The sequence below is a fragment of the Astatotilapia calliptera genome, chromosome 17, assembly GCF_900246225.1.
Source record: "Astatotilapia calliptera chromosome 17, fAstCal1.2, whole genome shotgun sequence".
Taxonomy (NCBI): domain Eukaryota; kingdom Metazoa; phylum Chordata; class Actinopteri; order Cichliformes; family Cichlidae; genus Astatotilapia; species Astatotilapia calliptera.
The window spans coordinates 21998389-22016506 of record NC_039318.1 but is presented as its reverse complement, the minus strand read 5'-3'; the positions used below and the strand labels follow the sequence as shown (position 1 = coordinate 22016506).

The 18118-nt window shown below is 43.0% G+C and overlaps 2 protein-coding genes across 4 annotated transcripts in view; one reads left to right on the top strand and one right to left on the bottom strand.

Annotated features, from left to right (window-relative positions):
• Window positions 1–817: 817 nt before the first annotated feature.
• On the bottom strand, window positions 818–16473 carry vezt (vezatin, adherens junctions transmembrane protein). Of its 3 annotated transcripts, none has more exons than XM_026147236.1 (12): window positions 16214–16473; window positions 15101–15238; window positions 10478–10561; window positions 10183–10367; window positions 9089–9373; window positions 7671–7829; window positions 7135–7282; window positions 6273–6637; window positions 4387–4580; window positions 4012–4118; window positions 3641–3848; window positions 818–3394 (listed from the first exon to the last, which is right to left on the bottom strand). In XM_026147236.1, the coding sequence occupies exons 1-12, from the start codon at window positions 16247–16249 to the stop codon at window positions 2835–2837; spliced, it is 2469 nt and encodes an 822-aa protein (XP_026003021.1). In that variant the 5' UTR covers window positions 16250–16473; the 3' UTR covers window positions 818–2834. The 3 variants fall into 3 exon arrangements, with proteins under 3 accessions (XP_026003021.1, XP_026003022.1, XP_026003023.1); XM_026147237.1 differs by having other exon boundaries at window positions 7671–7817; XM_026147238.1 differs by lacking the exon at window positions 16214–16473 and adding an exon at window positions 15817–16182.
• Window positions 16474–16744: 271 nt separating this feature from the next.
• Window positions 16745–18118, top strand: part of fgd6 (FYVE, RhoGEF and PH domain containing 6) — a 32132-nt gene continuing 30758 nt past the window's right edge. Inside the window, exon 1 of the mRNA XM_026146937.1 lies at window positions 16745–17014. Within this exon, the coding sequence (XP_026002722.1) occupies window positions 17005–17014 (10 nt within the window). The 5' untranslated portion in view covers window positions 16745–17004. The remainder of the gene's footprint in view (window positions 17015–18118) is intronic.

Here is an 18118-nt window from a genome sequence, read left to right as displayed (position 1 = left end):
ATGCACACTTTTACCTCCTTAGTACCAACTGAGTATTGTTTAAACTCCATGGCCTACCTGCATATATTCTTTGATTGTTGCCATCCCTTAACGGCCACAGTGTGCATATCTTCTGATGTACTCTGTACTCAAACGCCCTCCATAGTCCAACGGAGCACCTTTAGGATGCTCTACTGGAAGCCATCTCAGAGAAATATTACCAGCACCTTATTGAATCTGTGCCATGTAGAATTATTGCAGTTTAGAAGACAAAAAGAGGTCCAATTCGGCACTAGTAAGGTCAGCTGAACAGATACAAGATGAACAATTGTAACTGATTCAGGCTGTTTTTAAGATCTCTTTGAGCATATGTCTGTTCTTGGTTTTTGGTGAAGTGCCTTACTCACACCTACATTAACTCTTTCCACCATGAAGACCTTCCATGTACCCTAATTAAAGTGTTTTAACACCTCAGTATACATCATTAAAGATGAGATTTGATGACCATTAGAAGGGCAGAGATACCCCTCATTGACTTCTTAATGCATAGCCAGGCTTGAAATATGACCAAAACAAGTGTCAGCTCTATTTGGCATTCACAGAGGAAAGAGTTAGGGTTTAGTTTTAGTTTAGTTAACTAAAAGTAACTTTAGCAGCTACCTCTGCCCACTGCAGATCTAAGTATTTGCCTCCAAAGCCAAGAGGGACCCAAAGAAGGCGCAGCAGCAGCTGCAGCTGTTGTAAGTCAGGCAAGAACAAAATCCCACACGAAACAGATCAAATAACCGACCCAACCTGTTCTTTAACCCCGCTGTGACACACGAGCGTGAGGACAAACTTCCAGGATGGTTTTTTATTTCACACTGAAAAATGCAGGAGGACAAGGCAGACACGGTGACAGGAGAGAGGGCTGGTTGGGTTGGAGGCGGGGCCAGCATCAGGGCTGTCAGACAAATGAGAGAAATACACCTTTGTTTCTTTTAATACCGTACCCGTAGAGGTGAACGTAAACTCACAGCAGATCATTAAACTCACACGTTTGAGCCCGACCCTTCCGCTGAGCGTGGCCCTGTAAACACTGACGCAGAGAAAGGGGATCGAACTGAGCAGTTCACAAAACGTCACTGGAAACAGGATTGTGGACGCACGTTCAGCTACATGTCACCTCCTCCGAGTCCCATCAGGGGCGCAGAAGCCCCCACGAGGACAAAAATAAAAGCGCTGATTGTAAAAATAGCTTCACTTCCTTTTCCCGCAGAGCTGCCTCTCACACAGATCCTTAAGAAATCAGCTGATTTGACCTTCAGCTCCTCGGTGTGTGTGTTCAGACAGAAAATCGCTCCTGGACAGATTTCACTGTGTATTTTACTCCCTGAAACATTAAGGCTCAGATTTCCTGATGTGTATTAAAAACTTTTGGATTCATATTTAGAAACTGGCTAAGCATGTAGAACCTGCAGTACACTTTTTTTTTTATTGTTTTATTTAAGTTGGTGTTAGTGTTGAATTCCTGGTTTGAGTTTACTTCCTGTGAGTACAGTTCCCCTGGCGTTTCCTCATCTGCTCCTCTCTCAGTTTTGTCTTTCTGTTTGTGTCTCAGGCTCAGAATGGTGTACTGCAGAACAGGCTTAAAGCCTCTTTTCACCAGGCTGAATCACCATGGCAACCTATGCTGGAGCAGGTTATGTTCAGAGTTTTGTTTAAAATCTGTGAAAGCTTTTTAACGCCACAGGAAAAAAAAAGATTATTATCTCAGATGTTTACATTTATAAGTCGTCTCATGGCGAGATGTATTTATTTTTTTCCAATGGCGAGAACAATCTTCCGTTGGAAACCCACTGAATTGAGAATATAAAAAGTAAATGACTTTTAGTTTGAACTAAAGTGATTCCTTCGTCAGAGAGCGTCAGACCTGAACACACCGAGTCACCTTTTAATATTTAAATGTCTGCAGCGTTTTGGAGCTCTCGTGTGCAGCTGTCGAAATAAACAGCCTCACGCAGAGCTGTAAAACAAATGTTAATTTTAAGCCACCTAAAGCAGAGAAAGCCTGGTTATATTGAGCTTTGTTGGCAGCTTGCCCCTCTGTCTTCATGTTTAATGCCAGCATTGTTTAATGCAGCTTGGTTCGTTTTGGGTTACTTCCTGCTTTACTGAAGGTTAGCTTTGTGTCCTTTACCCGATTCCCTGACTATTCTCGCCTCTTAACTGTGTTCAGCTGCTGTTATGCCTCCGAGTGTTTTTAGATACTTATCTGTCTCCAGCGTCCTGTATTTGGGTCCAAACCTTGCAATTTTTAAGGAGTTCTAAACCTTTATTGGATGAGAACAGGTGAGAGGAGACAGGAAAGGAGGAAGAGAACTAAAGGAAGCCATCTGCAGCCTTTCAGCCTGCAGGTCGCTTGTTATTCTTTATATTATGAATAAATTTTTTCAAATTCCAATTTTATAAAATTTTTCGTGTTATTATTATAAATGAATAAAATCAGATGACTGTGGAGGGGTTTCTGCCTGAACACACAGTGCAGCTCTGATTTAAAGTTAAAAAATGTGCAACTAAAACCGTTTTTCTTCTCATACAATCAGAAGTTTCTTCCACATCTACAGAGCGACTGTGATCACGTTTCAGAGTGTGGATGACACCGGGGTCTGCTGACCTCAACACTGTAAGGTCTTCATGTTGTTATAGTGGTTCTGGTACCTGAGTTTTAACAGCAAACAGAGCAGTAAGAATTGTGGGTAATGTACAGTAATGTGGACGGATGGGTGACAGAGTGTCGTGGGCTGGATTTTCTCTGATGTAACACAGACATAAACACTGTCTCTGCTTAGTGCTCGGTTAAAGCGGTTTCATCTCTAGTCCTTCTCTGGGTTTTGTCTGTCTCTGCCCTCTTCGTCGTCCCCCTCTTTCTCCTCCTTGTCATCATCATCTCCGAACGTCTGCTCCTCCATGCTGATGAGGGAGTGTGAGCGAGCAGCCACCTGAGCTGCGAGGGCGGAGCTGAAGCTGAGCGCCTCAGAGCCGTGGATCTCCGTCAGTCTGTCCATCACAGAGACGGCGGAGACTTTAGGCTTCAGGAAGCAGTCCAGGCCGTTCTGCCCCTCCCCCTCCTCCAGGACGCCATCATACTGGTGCAGCTCTGACGCACCTCCTCCTCCTCTGCTGCAGACAGACGTTCCTCCCATCTCTGATTGCTCCACACCGCAGCTGAACTCTGTCACGGGGTCGGTGGAGGGGTTAGGCCTCACCCCATCGTGTCTTCCTTCCTGCTCCTTCTCTTCATTTCCAGCAGAGCGCTCTGATAGGTTGTTTCCTCTGTCGATGGCAGATTCTCCTTTGCCCACAGATGTCAGATCGTCTGACGGCTGAGTGGAAGGGTCTGAACCCTCTGTGTGAACCGAAAGCCCCACGGCGGCTGCGAGAAAGAAAGAAAGACGTGGATGATTTCAGTGACATCTGCTGGTGGGGAAACTTGTAGGAATAATAATTATTTATTAGGCTCTGCTGCTAACTATAACATAACATTAATAAGGAACATTAGCTCAAAATTTGAGTAATAATTATTCGTTTTGCCTGCATGCATTTAAAAATGTACACGCAGATTTTATGAACTGTCATCCTGAGGATCAGTAGACGCGTTTTTCGAACGTCCAGTGCAGACCTTGGTCGCTGAAGAGCAGCTGCTTCCTCTTCATCCTCTCCCCCTCTGACGCACGGAAGCCCAGGACAGCTTTCAGCTCAGACAGGACGCGACGGGACTCCTCCCTCTCCCGCCGCTGCCGCTCCCGCTCCTCCGGTGACAACATGTCAGACCATGACCCTCTGCCTTCGCCATCAGAGTCCGAGTCAGACACGTAGGCCTCCCACTCCTGGTCGAATAAAAGAGTGGGAGAGGCTGACAACAGGGCAATAAGTCATCAGGGGAAGGGGCACGAGTTATACACATGGTTTCCTGTCCTGACAAAAAATACTCAACAATCGTGCTAAAAATAGCTTCAGATTTAATGTTAAACAGTCGACAGCTGATCTTACCAGCTCCTCCGGCACGGGGTCTCTGTCCAGGATCAGCGGGTAGGATGGAGGAGGATCGGGAACCTCAGGTGGAGGAGGACTGCACTGCTCCAGACCCTCAGCGCTGGCTACACAGAAAGATTTCAGACTAACATTATTGTGGGAAAGCAACAGTTTGGTCACTGTGCAGACAGCTGTGCTATGATTGGTCTATTTCTTGTCCTACAATGTGTTTAAGCAACTTCCTTCATGACCGGCAACAGTCTTGAGTCATGGTAAAGGAAGGAGGGATAAAAATAGGCCTGAAGTTACGTGAAACCACTGAGCTGATAACGTGGAAGTCACTGCGATGCCTTCACAGGTCGAACCTGACATTATGCGTTTGACCCGCCTCACCTGTACAGGCGTTGGCTCGTCTCAGCATGCGCTCCACCTGACTGATGGTGTCCTCCCAGCAGCCAGTGCTAGCCTGCATGTGTGGCTGCAGCTGGTGGAGCCGGTCGCTCAGGTCCTGGTAGCCCTCGAGCGTCAACTCCGTCAGCTCCTTGGACACCATCAGCTTCTCCAGGTCGTCCTCCAGGATGATCATCCTGATGATGACAAAGAAAGAGGTTCTTTATACACAATTTTCTTCTACAGGGAGTGCAGAATTATTAGGCAAATGAGTATTTTGTCCACATCATCCTCTTCATGCATGTTGTCTTACTCCAAGCTGTATAGGCTCGAAAGCCTACTACCAATTAAGCATATTAGGTGATGTGCATCTCTGTAATGAGAAGGGGTGTGGTCTAATGACATCAACACCCTATATCAGATGTGCATAATTATTAGGCAACTTCCTTTCCTTTGGCAAAATGGGTCAAAAGAAGGACTTGACAGGCTCAGAAAAGTCAAAAATAGTGAGATATCTTGCAGAGGGATGCAGCAGTCTCAAAATTGCAAAGCTTCTGAAGCGTGATCATCGAACAATCAAGCGTTTCATTCAAAATAGTCAACAGGGTCGCAAGAAGCGTGTGGAAAAACCAAGGCGCAAAATAACTGCCCATGAACTGAGAAAAGTCAAGCGTGCAGCTGCCAAGATGCCACTTGCCACCAGTTTGGCCATATTTCAGAGCTGCAACATCACTGGAATGCCCAAAAGCACAAGGTGTGCAATACTCAGAGACATGGCCAAGGTAAGAAAGGCTGAAAGACGACCACCACTGAACAAGACACACAAGCTGAAACGTCAAGACTGGGCCAAGAAATATCTCAAGACTGGTTTTTCTAAGGTTTTATGGACTGATGAAATGAGAGTGAGTATTGATGGGCCAGATGGATGGGCCCGTGGCTGGATTGGTAAAGGGCAGAGAGTTCCAGTCCGACTCAGACGCCAGCAAGGTGGAGGTGGAGTACTGGTTTGGGCTGGTATCATCAAAGATGAGCTTGTGGGGCCTTTTCGGGTTGAGGATGGAGTCAAGCTCAACTCCCAGTCCTACTGCCAGTTTCTGGAAGACACCTTCTTCAAGCAGTGGTACAGGAAGAAGTCTGCATCCTTCAAGAAAAACATGATTTTCATGCAGGACAATGCTCCATCACACGCGTCCAAGTACTCCACAGCGTGGCTGGCAAGAAAGGGTATAAAAGAAGAAAAACTAATGACATGGCCTCCTTGTTCACCTGATCTGAACCCCATTGAGAACCTGTGGTCCATCATCAAATGTGAGATTTACAAGGAGGGAAAACAGTACACCTCTCTGAACAGTGTCTGGGAGGCTGTGGTTGCTGCTGCACGCAATGTTGATGGTGAACAGATCAAAACACTGACAGAACCCATGGATGGCAGGCATTTGAGTGTCCTTGCAAAGAAAGGTGGCTATATTGGTCGCTGATTTGTTTTGGTTTTGTTTTTGAATGTCAGAAATGTATATTTGTGAATGTGGAGATGTTATATTGGTTTCACTGGTAAAAATAAATAATTGAAATGGGTATATATTTGTTTTTTGTTACGTTGCCTAATAATTCTGCACAGTAATAGTCACCTGCACACACAGTTATCCCCCTAAAATAGCTAAAACTAAAAACTACTTCCAAAAACATTCAGCTTTGATATTAATGAGTGTTTTGGGTTCATTGAGAACATGGTTGTTGTTCAATAATAACATTATTCCTCAAAAATACAACTTGCCTAATAATTCTGCACTCCCTGTATATGTTCTGCTTTGTTGCTATGGTGACCTGCTATCTCTGAATGGTACACGGTCTCCTTTTATTTAGAACGAGATTATTCAAGGTTTTCTCACTCGCTGAGCAGCGCTTTCAGGTGCAGCTGCAGGCTTCGGATGGAGGTGTGGAGGGTGTTGAGCTCTCGGCATTTCTCTCTGGCTCGCCCTGTCCTGTCGCAGCCTGTGGTCCTCGGCTGGGTCTCAAAGTGTCTGTGAAAGTCGAAGCTGCGCTGCACTTCGCCGAGACAGCTCGCCAGAGCGTGATGGAGGGGCTCGGTCACGGCGGAGATGGACCGGTAGAGCGGAGGAGGAAGAGGAAGAGGAGAGGAGGCGTCTTCTGTGGGTCTGATTTCCTCAGACTCCTCTACTCGGCTTGGAGAGAGGAGAAGGGCCAGCCGACGGAAACATTCGGAGCTTTGACCGACCCACAGCTGGAACAGCATCTGCATTAAGACAAGCCAATAAACCTGAGATAAATAGCTTCTTTCAGGCGTTCTTGCTTCGATATAACCAACACACTTCCTCTCTTTCTTCAGCACTGCTTCAGGCTTTTGAAAATCAGAAGCCAAAGTGAGGTCAGAGCATGAATAGACTTTTTTGTATCCTAGTTATTTATCGAGCTCTAAAAGGTTGAAGAAAATAAGCGATTTGGCTAAAAGTGTCCGAAAATGTGTCTGAAAATAAACAGGAAACAGAAAGTATATGGCAAAATTCATAATAACGACTGTTTTGGTTAACTGAAATCAGGATTATTTAACAGGGGGAGCAGAGATGTTATCAAAAATCAAAGATTTTTTGAATTTTAGAAAAAGAAACAGACGTCTTTAGGGGGAAAAAAAAACTGTGCTTTTCCTGATTTTTGTGTTTTAATAATGAGTGGAAGCCAAAATTGTAAACGCAATGAGAATTTGATTAACTGCCTTTGACCCTTGGGCTTTACCTTCAAGGCAGGCAGGCTGTAGTCATCCGTAAGCTCCTGGGCCTGCTCGTCTCCCAGGTGTTCGATACCCAGGCCAAGCCCCAGCTCCTTCAGAGGCACCGCGGACACGTAGTTGGTCACATTATCGATCTCAGAGTTCAGAGGGAACGTTGATGGGCATTAAGGACAAGTGATAGAAGTGTGGAAAGTCTCTTTTGCATAAATACATAGAAGTTTATAAATTTCTCATTTTATATAGATCTGCGCGGATCTTTTCGAATAGTTTAAAGAGGTAGCCTTGACTGTCATCAAAGGAAGCTTTGGGATTTCCACCCACACCATCAAAGCCTCAACCTTCAAAGACAATCACATTTCCCTCAGATATGTGACCACGCTTTGATGACAACGATAAATTCAATTAGGAGTTCGGTAAAGGACATTCAAATACTGAAGAGAAGAAACTGTCTAAATTCAAGCTCCTAAAAGCTTAAAAATCATGAAAATAAAGAATTCCCTGACAACAGCATCCACTCCCAGTTATCTCAGGTAAAGGATATGCCTTGAGCATGTGACAGGTGGCCCTGCGCGATGCCCTGAAGGCCGAACGCAGCGCCCGGTACAAGGCCTTCCTCAGTCCGATGAGCTGTTGGCCACGTAGCCCCGCCCCCGGCCCCGCCCTGCTAAAGGAGCTGGCCGCACTCACCCTGTCGAGCAAACTTGACAAGTGAAATGTGATACAACTGTGGAGACGTCCCAAAGAGGCAGGGGGGCAACACACAACACTGAACAACACATCACAGAAGACGAGACAAAGACACTGAGACGGGTTAGAAACGCTTTAGTGTCAGAAACAAGCAGGTGTGACAAGAACAGCTACGCAACTCAACACATCATCTTTTCTTAAATGAATCAATACTTGAGTATTAATCCAAGCTAGCAGCATGTAAATAGCTGTCCAAAGATAACCAAATCCATCCTCCAGCAGCTTTTGTGTAAAAAAGGTGGAGGCAAAAGAGGACCTCTGCAGGTCTGTTAGTCCTGGTTTATTGCAAAACACTACAATATAGTGATTAGAAGATGAAAATTAGAATATTTTACATATTTTAAACAAAGTTCTAGAAGCCGACGGACAACTTCAGGGAAAAAATAATTAGATAAACATATCACTTATATGGATGGGTTCAAAAATGACTCCACTTGGTCACTTAGGGGTTAAAAAAAGAAAACGCTCATCATCACTGACTCCAGTAAAATGTGGACACAGAGGAGTACACAGAGACATCAGAGGAAAACAATCAAGGCTGTGCATATATGTGTGCCCTTGTAATCCTCTGAAATGACTGTGTGTGATGGGATGCACTACCAGGAGCTCCACACTGTTCTTTCAACTTCCAAGCAGAAAAACCGAGCCGTTCAGAATAAAAGACCTGAAAAAGGGTGCTATCAGCAGGAAGCATCACTGATAAGTCAACCAAATGTCAGGCGCTGATAGTTTACAACTTGTTTTACAGTAAAATGTAGACTGTTCGAAAAGCTGTGAGTAACGTTACAATATTTGCATGTAGCATGTGAGCACATTTGTCAAATCAGCCATAGATATATATACACAAAGATGCCCTTTTATATTAAAAGAGTGCTTATATCTATGATTATTAGCTTCTAGCAGCTAAATAACCACCAGGCACAGTGAACTATGAATTTTTGCCAAAAGGCATTTTGTTTTATATTGTGATGCTGATTGTTTTCCCCTTGTTTATTGACTGTGACATACAGTGCATCATGCCTACAGACAGACAGAGACCACAGTAGGCTAAAAATCAACGATTAACCAAGATAAACACAGAGGATAACTAATGGTTAGGACACAGAATTAGTTTAGCATAAACAGTCAAATATGGGACAACATTCTGTAAATGCCCACCTTAACTACACTGATCGATTGATGTGTGGGTGGATGTAAAACAAGCACACTTACAGGGTGAAACCTCTGGAGATGACTTCAGTCTCCTGCACCAGACGCAGGGCTTTTCGGGACAGCCCCGTCAGGGTCTTGCCGTTGTGAACCAGAGTCTGGAGCTGGGTGGCCCTGGTGTGGACAGCTCTCTGCATACGGCCCTGTCTCCACAACGTGACCATCCTCAGTCCCACCCAGCCCAGCAGGGCCAAGCCCCACGGAGCTGCAGCCAGCGACCACAGGCCCCCAGACACGGAGCAGAGCCCCAGCAGCACTGAGGCCAGGCCGACCAGCCCGGCCATGTCCCTGAGAGACGAGCACAGGGAGGAATTTTGACCCTGTCAACATTTATATGTACTGAGCCCGGATAAAAGGGCAACAATTTTACATGTCAGTGTTAGATTATTAGAGTTGGGGAGTACGTGGGAGTAAACGGCTGTGTAATGTCTTCTGTGGTTCTGGAGTCACATTAATTAAAGCTATAACGATCATGCACCACATCATCCTGTGTGTGATGCAATTTATATCTGCACTGGATTTTCTCCAGCATCAGCATTCATCAAACATTGTTAAATTCCTGTTTTTGAAGCTCTTTGATGTAAAACTCCCACTAAGATGCTGGATTTTCATGAATCATTAAAAATAATGAACACAGAGGTTCATTCTTGACCTCATAGAGACCTTTTCACTTAAAAGCTTTATGAAACATCAATTTTAGCCAAAAGAATTTTGAACTATAAGAGCTTCATTGACAAACTAAGACTATTCACCTGTAAAACTTAATAATAGAGACTTTAAATGCAACCAGCTTTATAAAGACAATAATCCTTATTTATTTCCTGTCAAACTTTAGTGCGGCCCCTCACTTCATTGACCACTTGAAACAACACTCCCCTTAAAGGCCACCTGCCATTTAAGCCAGTTTTCCTATGATTGAAGGTGGCGCTTCTGTGCCAATGAAAGCCTACAGAATAGCTAAGTTTCATATGATAAGAATTTTGGTCAAAAAATTTGACATTTAGTTTTGTAGAAGATATCCAATACCTTGGATGCAAAAAAAGTCATTCAATATTTGTGAAAGGGAGTTCTCGACTGTCTGTTTCAAAGTGGCGTACCATAGGGAGGGCTTGGCGATGAGGCTCGGTCTAGGTAAGGTGTTCGCTCTGCGAGGCGAGCCAGAGGGTGAGGAGCCGAGGGTGAGCAGACTCGGGTCTAAGAGCTCGATCAGCTCCACGTCCTCCTGCAGCAGCACGTCCTGGTCCAGAATGCACCTGACCGAGTACTGGCCGAACATGCAGTCCTGCAGAGGGCAAAAAAAAAAGTTTGGTTTGTTTTTGTTTTGTTTTTTTAAAATAAACAAAAAACACGAACTGTAGGCGCTGGTTTCAGTGCCAGTCTTCCTGCACCTACCAGCTTCTGGTCCAGCTTGCGAGATGCTGCCGCCTGGTGAAATGGGCTCCATCTCCATAAGGCCTCAGCCAGTCTCCATAAGCCCTGCATATTACACACAAGGGAAAGGTTTGGATCATTTAGGTCAGGATTCCATTCCAGCTTCATGCAATATTTTATCCCGCCAATAGTAAACAAAAGAATAAAAGTGAAATATCCCACTATGAATCACCTCTATGACTTTTTGTTTGCCAACATATTTATTACATTTTTAACACAAAACAAACAACTGATAGAAAACCTCAATCAGGACAACAAAGTACACAGCTATTATAATGAAAAAAAGGCTATATTAATTTAAAAAACACAAGAAAAACATCAATAAACAATAAACAACCATTCTCTACTCTCCGATCCAAATACTTCCCTTCAAAAATTTCAAATTTAAGTGTGTCATTCAGTTCAGTGACTCAGATGCACTGGAAACCATTGACCTGCTGGATCACTGCTCTGCACCCACATGTCTTCAGACTGTTTTGGTTTGCTTCGAGTCCCAGAACGAGTGTGCAAACACACTTCCAAAAAAAAAAAGGGAAAAAAAAGGAGTATCCCAGGAGACAAAGCCTTTCAGGCAACCACAATAAGTGCAATGTGTGTTTGTGAAACACCCACGAGTCTTTTATATCAGCACCAGGGCACGAAAGCCACACAACCGCTTCACTTTGATGAATTTCTAGTTTAGCGTTTACACTTTCTGCCTCAACAAGACTACCTTTTATCCCTTCAAAAATGCAGGCCGGACAGAGGAAAAGGACGGGCTCCTTTGATTCCAGAAATATGAAAAGTTTGTACGCCCTTCATTCGACACAATGCAGACACACTTCTGTTTTATTTCTCGCTTCCTAGGAGCCTGGATTCCTAGCACAGTAAAATATACGATTAACTGAGACGGCGAGCCTCTGGCTTTTTGGTATGTTGTAACGTATTTTTTCATGTGCGGCTAAAACAACAAAAAAACAAATCCAACCCGTGTACTAGTCATGAATGGGATTTTCTTTTCACTAATCTGCTTAGTGTTGCTTAGTGGTATCAGTGAAATGCTTTGTTAAAAAAAACAGGACTCATTTTGAAAGACGTTTTCGGCCTGGAGGCTTTGGTTCTTGTTCTGCTAATGTTACAAAAAAATGAAGGCCAGCCTGGAGATTAGCGTGATAACATTATCTGAAGTCTGCATGTGCTCCAGTTTACAGCAGAAGCAGGGGGTTATTGATCCGACATGGGCAGCCAGGCCACTCTGACCCTTTTTCTCTGGGGATGAAAAGAAAAAAATCCAAAGTGTTATTAGTCTAAAGGCTGCGGTCGTATTGATTACTGATCAGAGAGTGAGTCTAACCCATCACCATGTGTGCTGCCAGTGTGGACCACAACTCTGTTCACTCTGGTGTGGAAAGTATAATGAACACCTGAAATACCTATGGCTTCTGCATTAACAGCAACATGTAGTTCTCAGGTTACAGTGCAGGGTTTTCAGCTACGATGTACCTGTGGTGCAGATTTAACACAGAAGCATAAATGCACTGTTGACTGTCTCCGTGGCTGTGAGTCAGCTGCCTCCAAACGTGCTGCGTTTGCAACTTCTTAAATATTCTCCAGACAAGCAACCTCGATATAACAGCGATTAAAAACAAAACAAATTCTGAATATAGTAAAACCAAAACCAAAACTAAAGATTTCCAACAATATAAGAACAAAGCTGAAATGACCAATCTAACTGAAGGTAAACTCAAAGCAAGCCTCAAAATGAAACTGAAAGAAAAGCTCATTTGAAAATGCAAAATTATAACAACTCTGGAAACACAGAAATAGATCAACCATTTAAACTGAGAAAATGTTTTTAAGAAGTTGGGACTGAGCTGTGTTTACCACTGTGCAGCATTCCCTCTTCTTTTAAAAACAGTCTGTAAACATCTGGGAACTAAAGAGAGCAGCTGCTGGATTTTTGGGGGAGGAATGTTGTCCTGTTCTTGTCTGATAGATGATTCTAGCTGCTCAACAATCCTGGGTCTTCTTCTGGGTATTTTTCCCTTCACGATGCTCCAGAAGATCTGGATTACAGGCAGACTAGTTCAGCACTGTGACACTTCTACTATGATGCCATAGTGTTGTAACAGCTTCAGTATGTGGCTCAGCATTGTCTTGCTGAAATATGAAAGGCCTTCCATGAAACAGACTGGAACTTGGTGAACTTCTTTAATAAGAAACTCTGCCTTACTCAGATGCTCTTTCTCATTCCCAGCCATGTCACTGACCTGTTGCCAATGAACTGAATTATTTGCAAAATGTTCCTCAAGCTGTTTCTTTTTAGTACAACTTCCTTTTCTAGCCTTTTGTTGCCCCCATCTCAACATTTTGACACATGTCGCTGTCATCAAAATTTTAAATTACTTTATTTTTCCTAAAATGTTCAATTTTCAAGGTTTAAACATTAGATGTGCTATCAATGTTCTACTGTGAATAAAAAAGGCTTTATGAGATTTTACAGCACCCAACTTTTTTAGAACTGGGGTTGTATTTGGACCTATAATTAAAGTAAGGAAGCACAGTAAAGAAGTAGCTGAGAGGGAAGCATTATTCATTCATCAGTAGTGTAACTTCGGGAATAATGCCACCTCAAAAACCGAATAAACAAACAGCTTATTTTTCAGAATCTTTAAACACGCTGTGCGTTTACCCCGTGTTAGGGTCAGGATTTTACTGTAATGAGATCTGTCTATGTGGTCGAATCGTTTTTGCTTGAGCTCCAGCTTTATCTGGACTCCAGGAAACGGATCACGGTGGAACAACCAAAAAGCTTTCCTGCCTGATCTGAGTCCCTCATCCTCCTTGACTCCTTAGAACAACAGTGCACAGCAGGGAGGAAGCATGACACATACGGAAAGTTCCTGAACACCATTTCCCATTTCAGGAGGAGGGGAGGCCGAGTCATGTTGTCCTGAGCTTCCCATCCTCAGACTGAATCACAGGCCGCTTCAAACCGCAGACGTTTACGGTTAGCATGATGAAAGTACCATTAAAAATTCAGGAGTTTAAATCTTTTAATTGCAGGGGGAAAAAAGCATGTAGCACACATGTGATCATCAGCACACACACGCAGGCTGTAAATGGACGCTCACAGAGGCAGGAATTACGTCAGGCGGAAAGCAGCATGTCGGTAATCGTATTCAGGCGTTCTCTTCTGAGAATCAGAGCAGCAGCAGGGAGAGAAAAATATACCTGAATCAGTGTGCATGAAGCCCTGCTCTCAATGTCTGTCCAAAGTGAAACATATAAACACAACTCATGCAACCGCTGTCTGTGGACGACTGCGTGTCAATATGTGTGAGGAGTCAATATCCAGATCAATTACTTTCTGCCTGACTGCACAATCGTGCACACATGCTGCCCGCTCAGGGCTGCAGAAAACATGGTTAGAGCAATAACCTAACCTGATGAGGGCTTGTTTGACAATGAAGAAGATGTTTTATATGACCTAAAACTTAATGTGCAGCCTATCTGAGCTCTAACAGAGAGCTGGTGTCAGAAACTGATCCACGTAAAGCACGCTGCAGTGTTTGGCTCGTAACATGTTCTGAAGGGGCAAACAGATTTTTCTCAGTTTTCACAGTTTCTTTTTCGGCTCCATTGTTATTAATGTTAATAAGGATATTGTTAAATCTTATTGCTATTGCTATTTTTTCAGTAATTACAGGCAAATAAATGGACAGGTTCCACCATCTGAACAGTTTATATCTAATAAAAAAAATTAACCTTTTAAAACTTAAAGATCTTAACTTTTTTCTCATTTTTCACTATTTTCAGACACTTTATAGACCAATGAATAAATGAAATGATCCAAAAATAAAACAAGAAATATTATTGTTGTTATTAATTTATGTAACAGATTTAATATATATGTAATTTCTTGTGTTTTATGTAATGTATTTTCCTTCTATGGATCATGATTATGCAATAAAGATTAACTGACTGTAAGGTCGGAGCTGGATGTCAAGCAGTCTCTTGCTTATAAATTTATTTTAAGCTGAATCTGTGTTCCATTCACTCAACCGTGTAACAAATTTTTGTTTAACAAATGGCCAGAAGTGAGATTACAAAAGCACAGACTACTGTTAATTTGTGCATTTATTTCATTTTCAGACATTTTATAGACCAATCAACCAGGTAAATAATCCACAAAAAAGAAATTAAGAATTATTCCTAAACTCAAATATCCTATTTTAAAACTAACTTAACATTGGATTTTAGTCTGACTTTGTAAGATTTTTTCCACAGAGGAATAATGCAAAACTGTTTTTTATACATTTTAAACAAACTAATTATGTTCTTCAGCTAACAAACACATTGCTTCAAAGATCCCTGTGGTTTTTTCCCACCCTTTTTGAAGAACGAATAACTGCTTTTATGTTCTTTGTCACTCATGGATAGTGTTTTTTTAATAACAAGTTCTATCTACAAAGCCTTTTATTGTATTTTAAGATCATGTCTTTGTCTGGTTTGTGTGTCACTTGGGAGCAATGTGTTAGAGGTTTGATTTAGATCAAGTGGTTGTTAGTGTGTCGTTTCTGGGAGAGGATGTGGGGAACTCACTGAGGTTTTCTGTGGGTCTCCACCGGGAGAGGTGAGGTCTCCCTCTTGCTCGCCATATTCCTCCTCCTGTGATGCTGTCGGACATGCCTCAAAGTCTGTGTGCCCTAGATCCTGCAGATACTGGAAAAGAGGAGAATTCTGCAAAGAGAGAAAGAAAGAGACCAGTTAAGGAGGAGGGGGGAAATTGCATAAAACAGAGCCGGACGGATGAAGACTGGGAGAAGGAGAGGAAATGTGATGATTAGATTAATCAACTGGATTCAGGGTGAGCTGACACTCATCCCGATTTTTGTCCCAGTTTGTCTTGCCGTGAATAAAAAGACGAGGGAAAGGCAGAGACTTTCCCTCAGCTGAGTCTCTACCCTCTCTCCCATGCACCTTCTTCTCTACTCTGGGAGGATGTGAATCTGGAAATCATCTCACACTCACACAGATGTCAGCAGGCACCTAGTTCTTCTCTCCTCAAGTCTAAGCACAAGTTGTCATGTTATAATCCTTTCCTGTCAGAGAGGTATAAACAGAGGTATTGCTGCCTGCTTTAAGAAAGCTCAGAAGCAAATCAGCCATGCAGAAAGCAGAAAAATATCCCCCTGCTAAAATTTGCCCAAACGATGTCTGACCCAGTTCTCCCCAGCTGCAGCTCTGATAAGCCAACATAAAAACGCATATAGCACCAGCCTGCACAGACGGTTAAACAAATATTAACTGCCACTCACATGCATGGTCACACGAAGTCGCAGCTCATGTTGTCATCATCCTGGATGCAGAGGTGTGTGTGTCATTTTTCAGAACCGACGCATTGGACGTGGTCATCCCCACCCCACCTCTTAGTAGTGATGAAACACCAACAAACAATGCGCACAACTAGCCCGGCTCAGCCCCTTCTCATGACCACCAAAGCTCCTTGGTAGGAACACGGTTAAGCAGCCAGCCAAATATGTGGAAATGCTTAGGATTGGCAGTGCATGGCAACGGGGCAAACGGCAGGACTGATAGCTAGCTCGGCTAGCTAATGAATTGGGCTCGTAGCTCCTATATTTAGTACAGAACTCGAGCGGTATGACAAAGCATCGGTTGCAAGTTTTGCTAATAAACAGGGGTGGTAATACGTACCTCAAACACCACATCTTCATCAAACTCCTCAGTCATTGCTCTCCGCCATCAACACGCAGCCCGTTTAGCATTCTGAAGTTGTAGGCAACAGTAATCAGGGTAGGAGCAGCGGCTGAGAAGTTAGTTGTTAGCCGGTTGCTAAAGCTCGCCTACAACTTCCATAATGCCTCTGTGTCTTCCAAACGCCGAAAACGAACGTTCGGCTCGATACGCTTTAGAGAGCCTCAGGTGGTCACGAGCGGTAGTGTGGTTTCCCATCCGTTAATGCAAGGGGGCACAGGAGAGTGAAGTTTTCGAAAATTAGCGCGCAAAAAAACGGAAGTTATCTTCAAAATAAAATGCTTCATGTTTTTAACACTGTAGAGTGCTAAGATTTTAAGTAAAACAACTGCAATTGCGATATATTTCAATGGACTCGTATGTTTGAAGACAATGTGCTAACATACACGCTTTACTTCACAATTTAATTTTCTATACGTCTTCTTTGAAATGTAATGTATTTTGTAAACTAGGACCGGAAATCTGTTGTTTGCTATGTCCAATTTAGATTTACACAGTTGGAGGAAAAGCACCGTGGCTGAAAACTTGGAAAAATGGGAAAAGTAGCAGGCATTAAGACTTTATCCGCGCATCCGCTGGCGAGATAAGGAACCACAGAGATGTATCTGCATGTTTCACCCACGGAGCGGATTTCACGCTGACAATAATGTCGAAGGAGGAAAAAACGCAGATTTCCTCGCAATTCCATTGAAAGTAAATTTACTCATGGAGAGAGGAGCAAGTCGGGAGTCATGAGCACAGGTTTGTGTCGTGGGGGAGCTGAAAAAAATCTGCTTTGCAAGCGTATTTTGTGGCAATAAAAGTACATGTAATGTCTTTTAGTTTTATTCGTGATACTTTTTCAGAAAGAAATGGTCAATTTCCACGCTGTAGCTGTCGGTAGCACCACTCTATTTTTATCCAGCCAGAGTTAATTACAGTTTTTCTTAATAACAGCTTCCAAAAAGACATAAAGGTGAACTGTTCCGACCTCAGTTTGAGTGCTTTGTAAAAACTCAGTGAAAAACAGCAGTTTCTTTTTGTTATCTAAACCTCTGTTGCAGCTGGAGGGGGTTAAATCCTTTGTCTCAAAACATCTGTCCTGCTGTTCCTGAAACATGTCGGACTTAATATCAAGCTGCAGCCCAAACATTTCACGAAAAGCAGCAAACATGTCTCTGGATGAAAGTCTTTTCATTTTATTTGGGGGGTTATACTTTTTAAACGTTTTAATAAATATGCCCGGCGTTGCCTTATAGAACTAAACATAACACCAGATTCCGTTTTAAAACATGCGAATTTAAAGTTGCTTCTTTAATAAATATGGTTGTGTGTCTTCCAGAGTGTAGTTTATGACTTTACATGCTGTTGTTGCATACGCTGACAGATTCGGCTCATAGATAAAACAGAAAGAAACAATAAAATTAAAAGTTGTGTATCCACACTCTTCTTACCAACACCGCCATCCATCGTGGGGTTTTTCTTAAGTTTGGGTGAAGCACTTCGCAAAGTGTACGCTTACTAACATGAAGTGTGCGCCGAATTGAAGGGTGGTTCTCGGTGATCAGAAAAAAATTCAATCACTATTTATTAGTAGTTATTACTGGTTGCAGTCACAGTGAATTAATGTTTTGCGATGTTTTTGAAGGGAATTTGGTTGGAGTCAGGCTTTCAGCTGCAACCGGAGAGCGGTTTTCGATCGTTGGCCTTTTCCGAAACATCCGCTCGATGACTCGACTTCTCGTGGTGTCGGCCAGCCAACAGTTTGAACCAATAGAGTGGAAAATATAGCCTACAATCCTAAACCAGAGGTTTTTTTTTAAATTAACGACTATACTTTTTTTTTCTATTTTAACCTTTATTTAA

Excerpts from the sequence above, each read along its gene's own strand:
- vezt (XM_026147236.1), bottom strand. The coding sequence starts at position 16,249 with ATGACTGAGGAGTTTGATGAAGATGTGGTGTTTGAG. Across the intron at positions 7,283-7,670 it reads ACCTGTCACATGCTCAAGGC|GTTCCCTCTGAACTCTGAGA; the intron begins ATATCCTTTACC and ends ATGCCCATCAAC. Across the intron at positions 4,581-6,272 it reads CTGAAAGCGCTGCTCAGCGA|GATGATCATCCTGGAGGACG; the intron begins GTGAGAAAACCT and ends TGTCATCATCAG.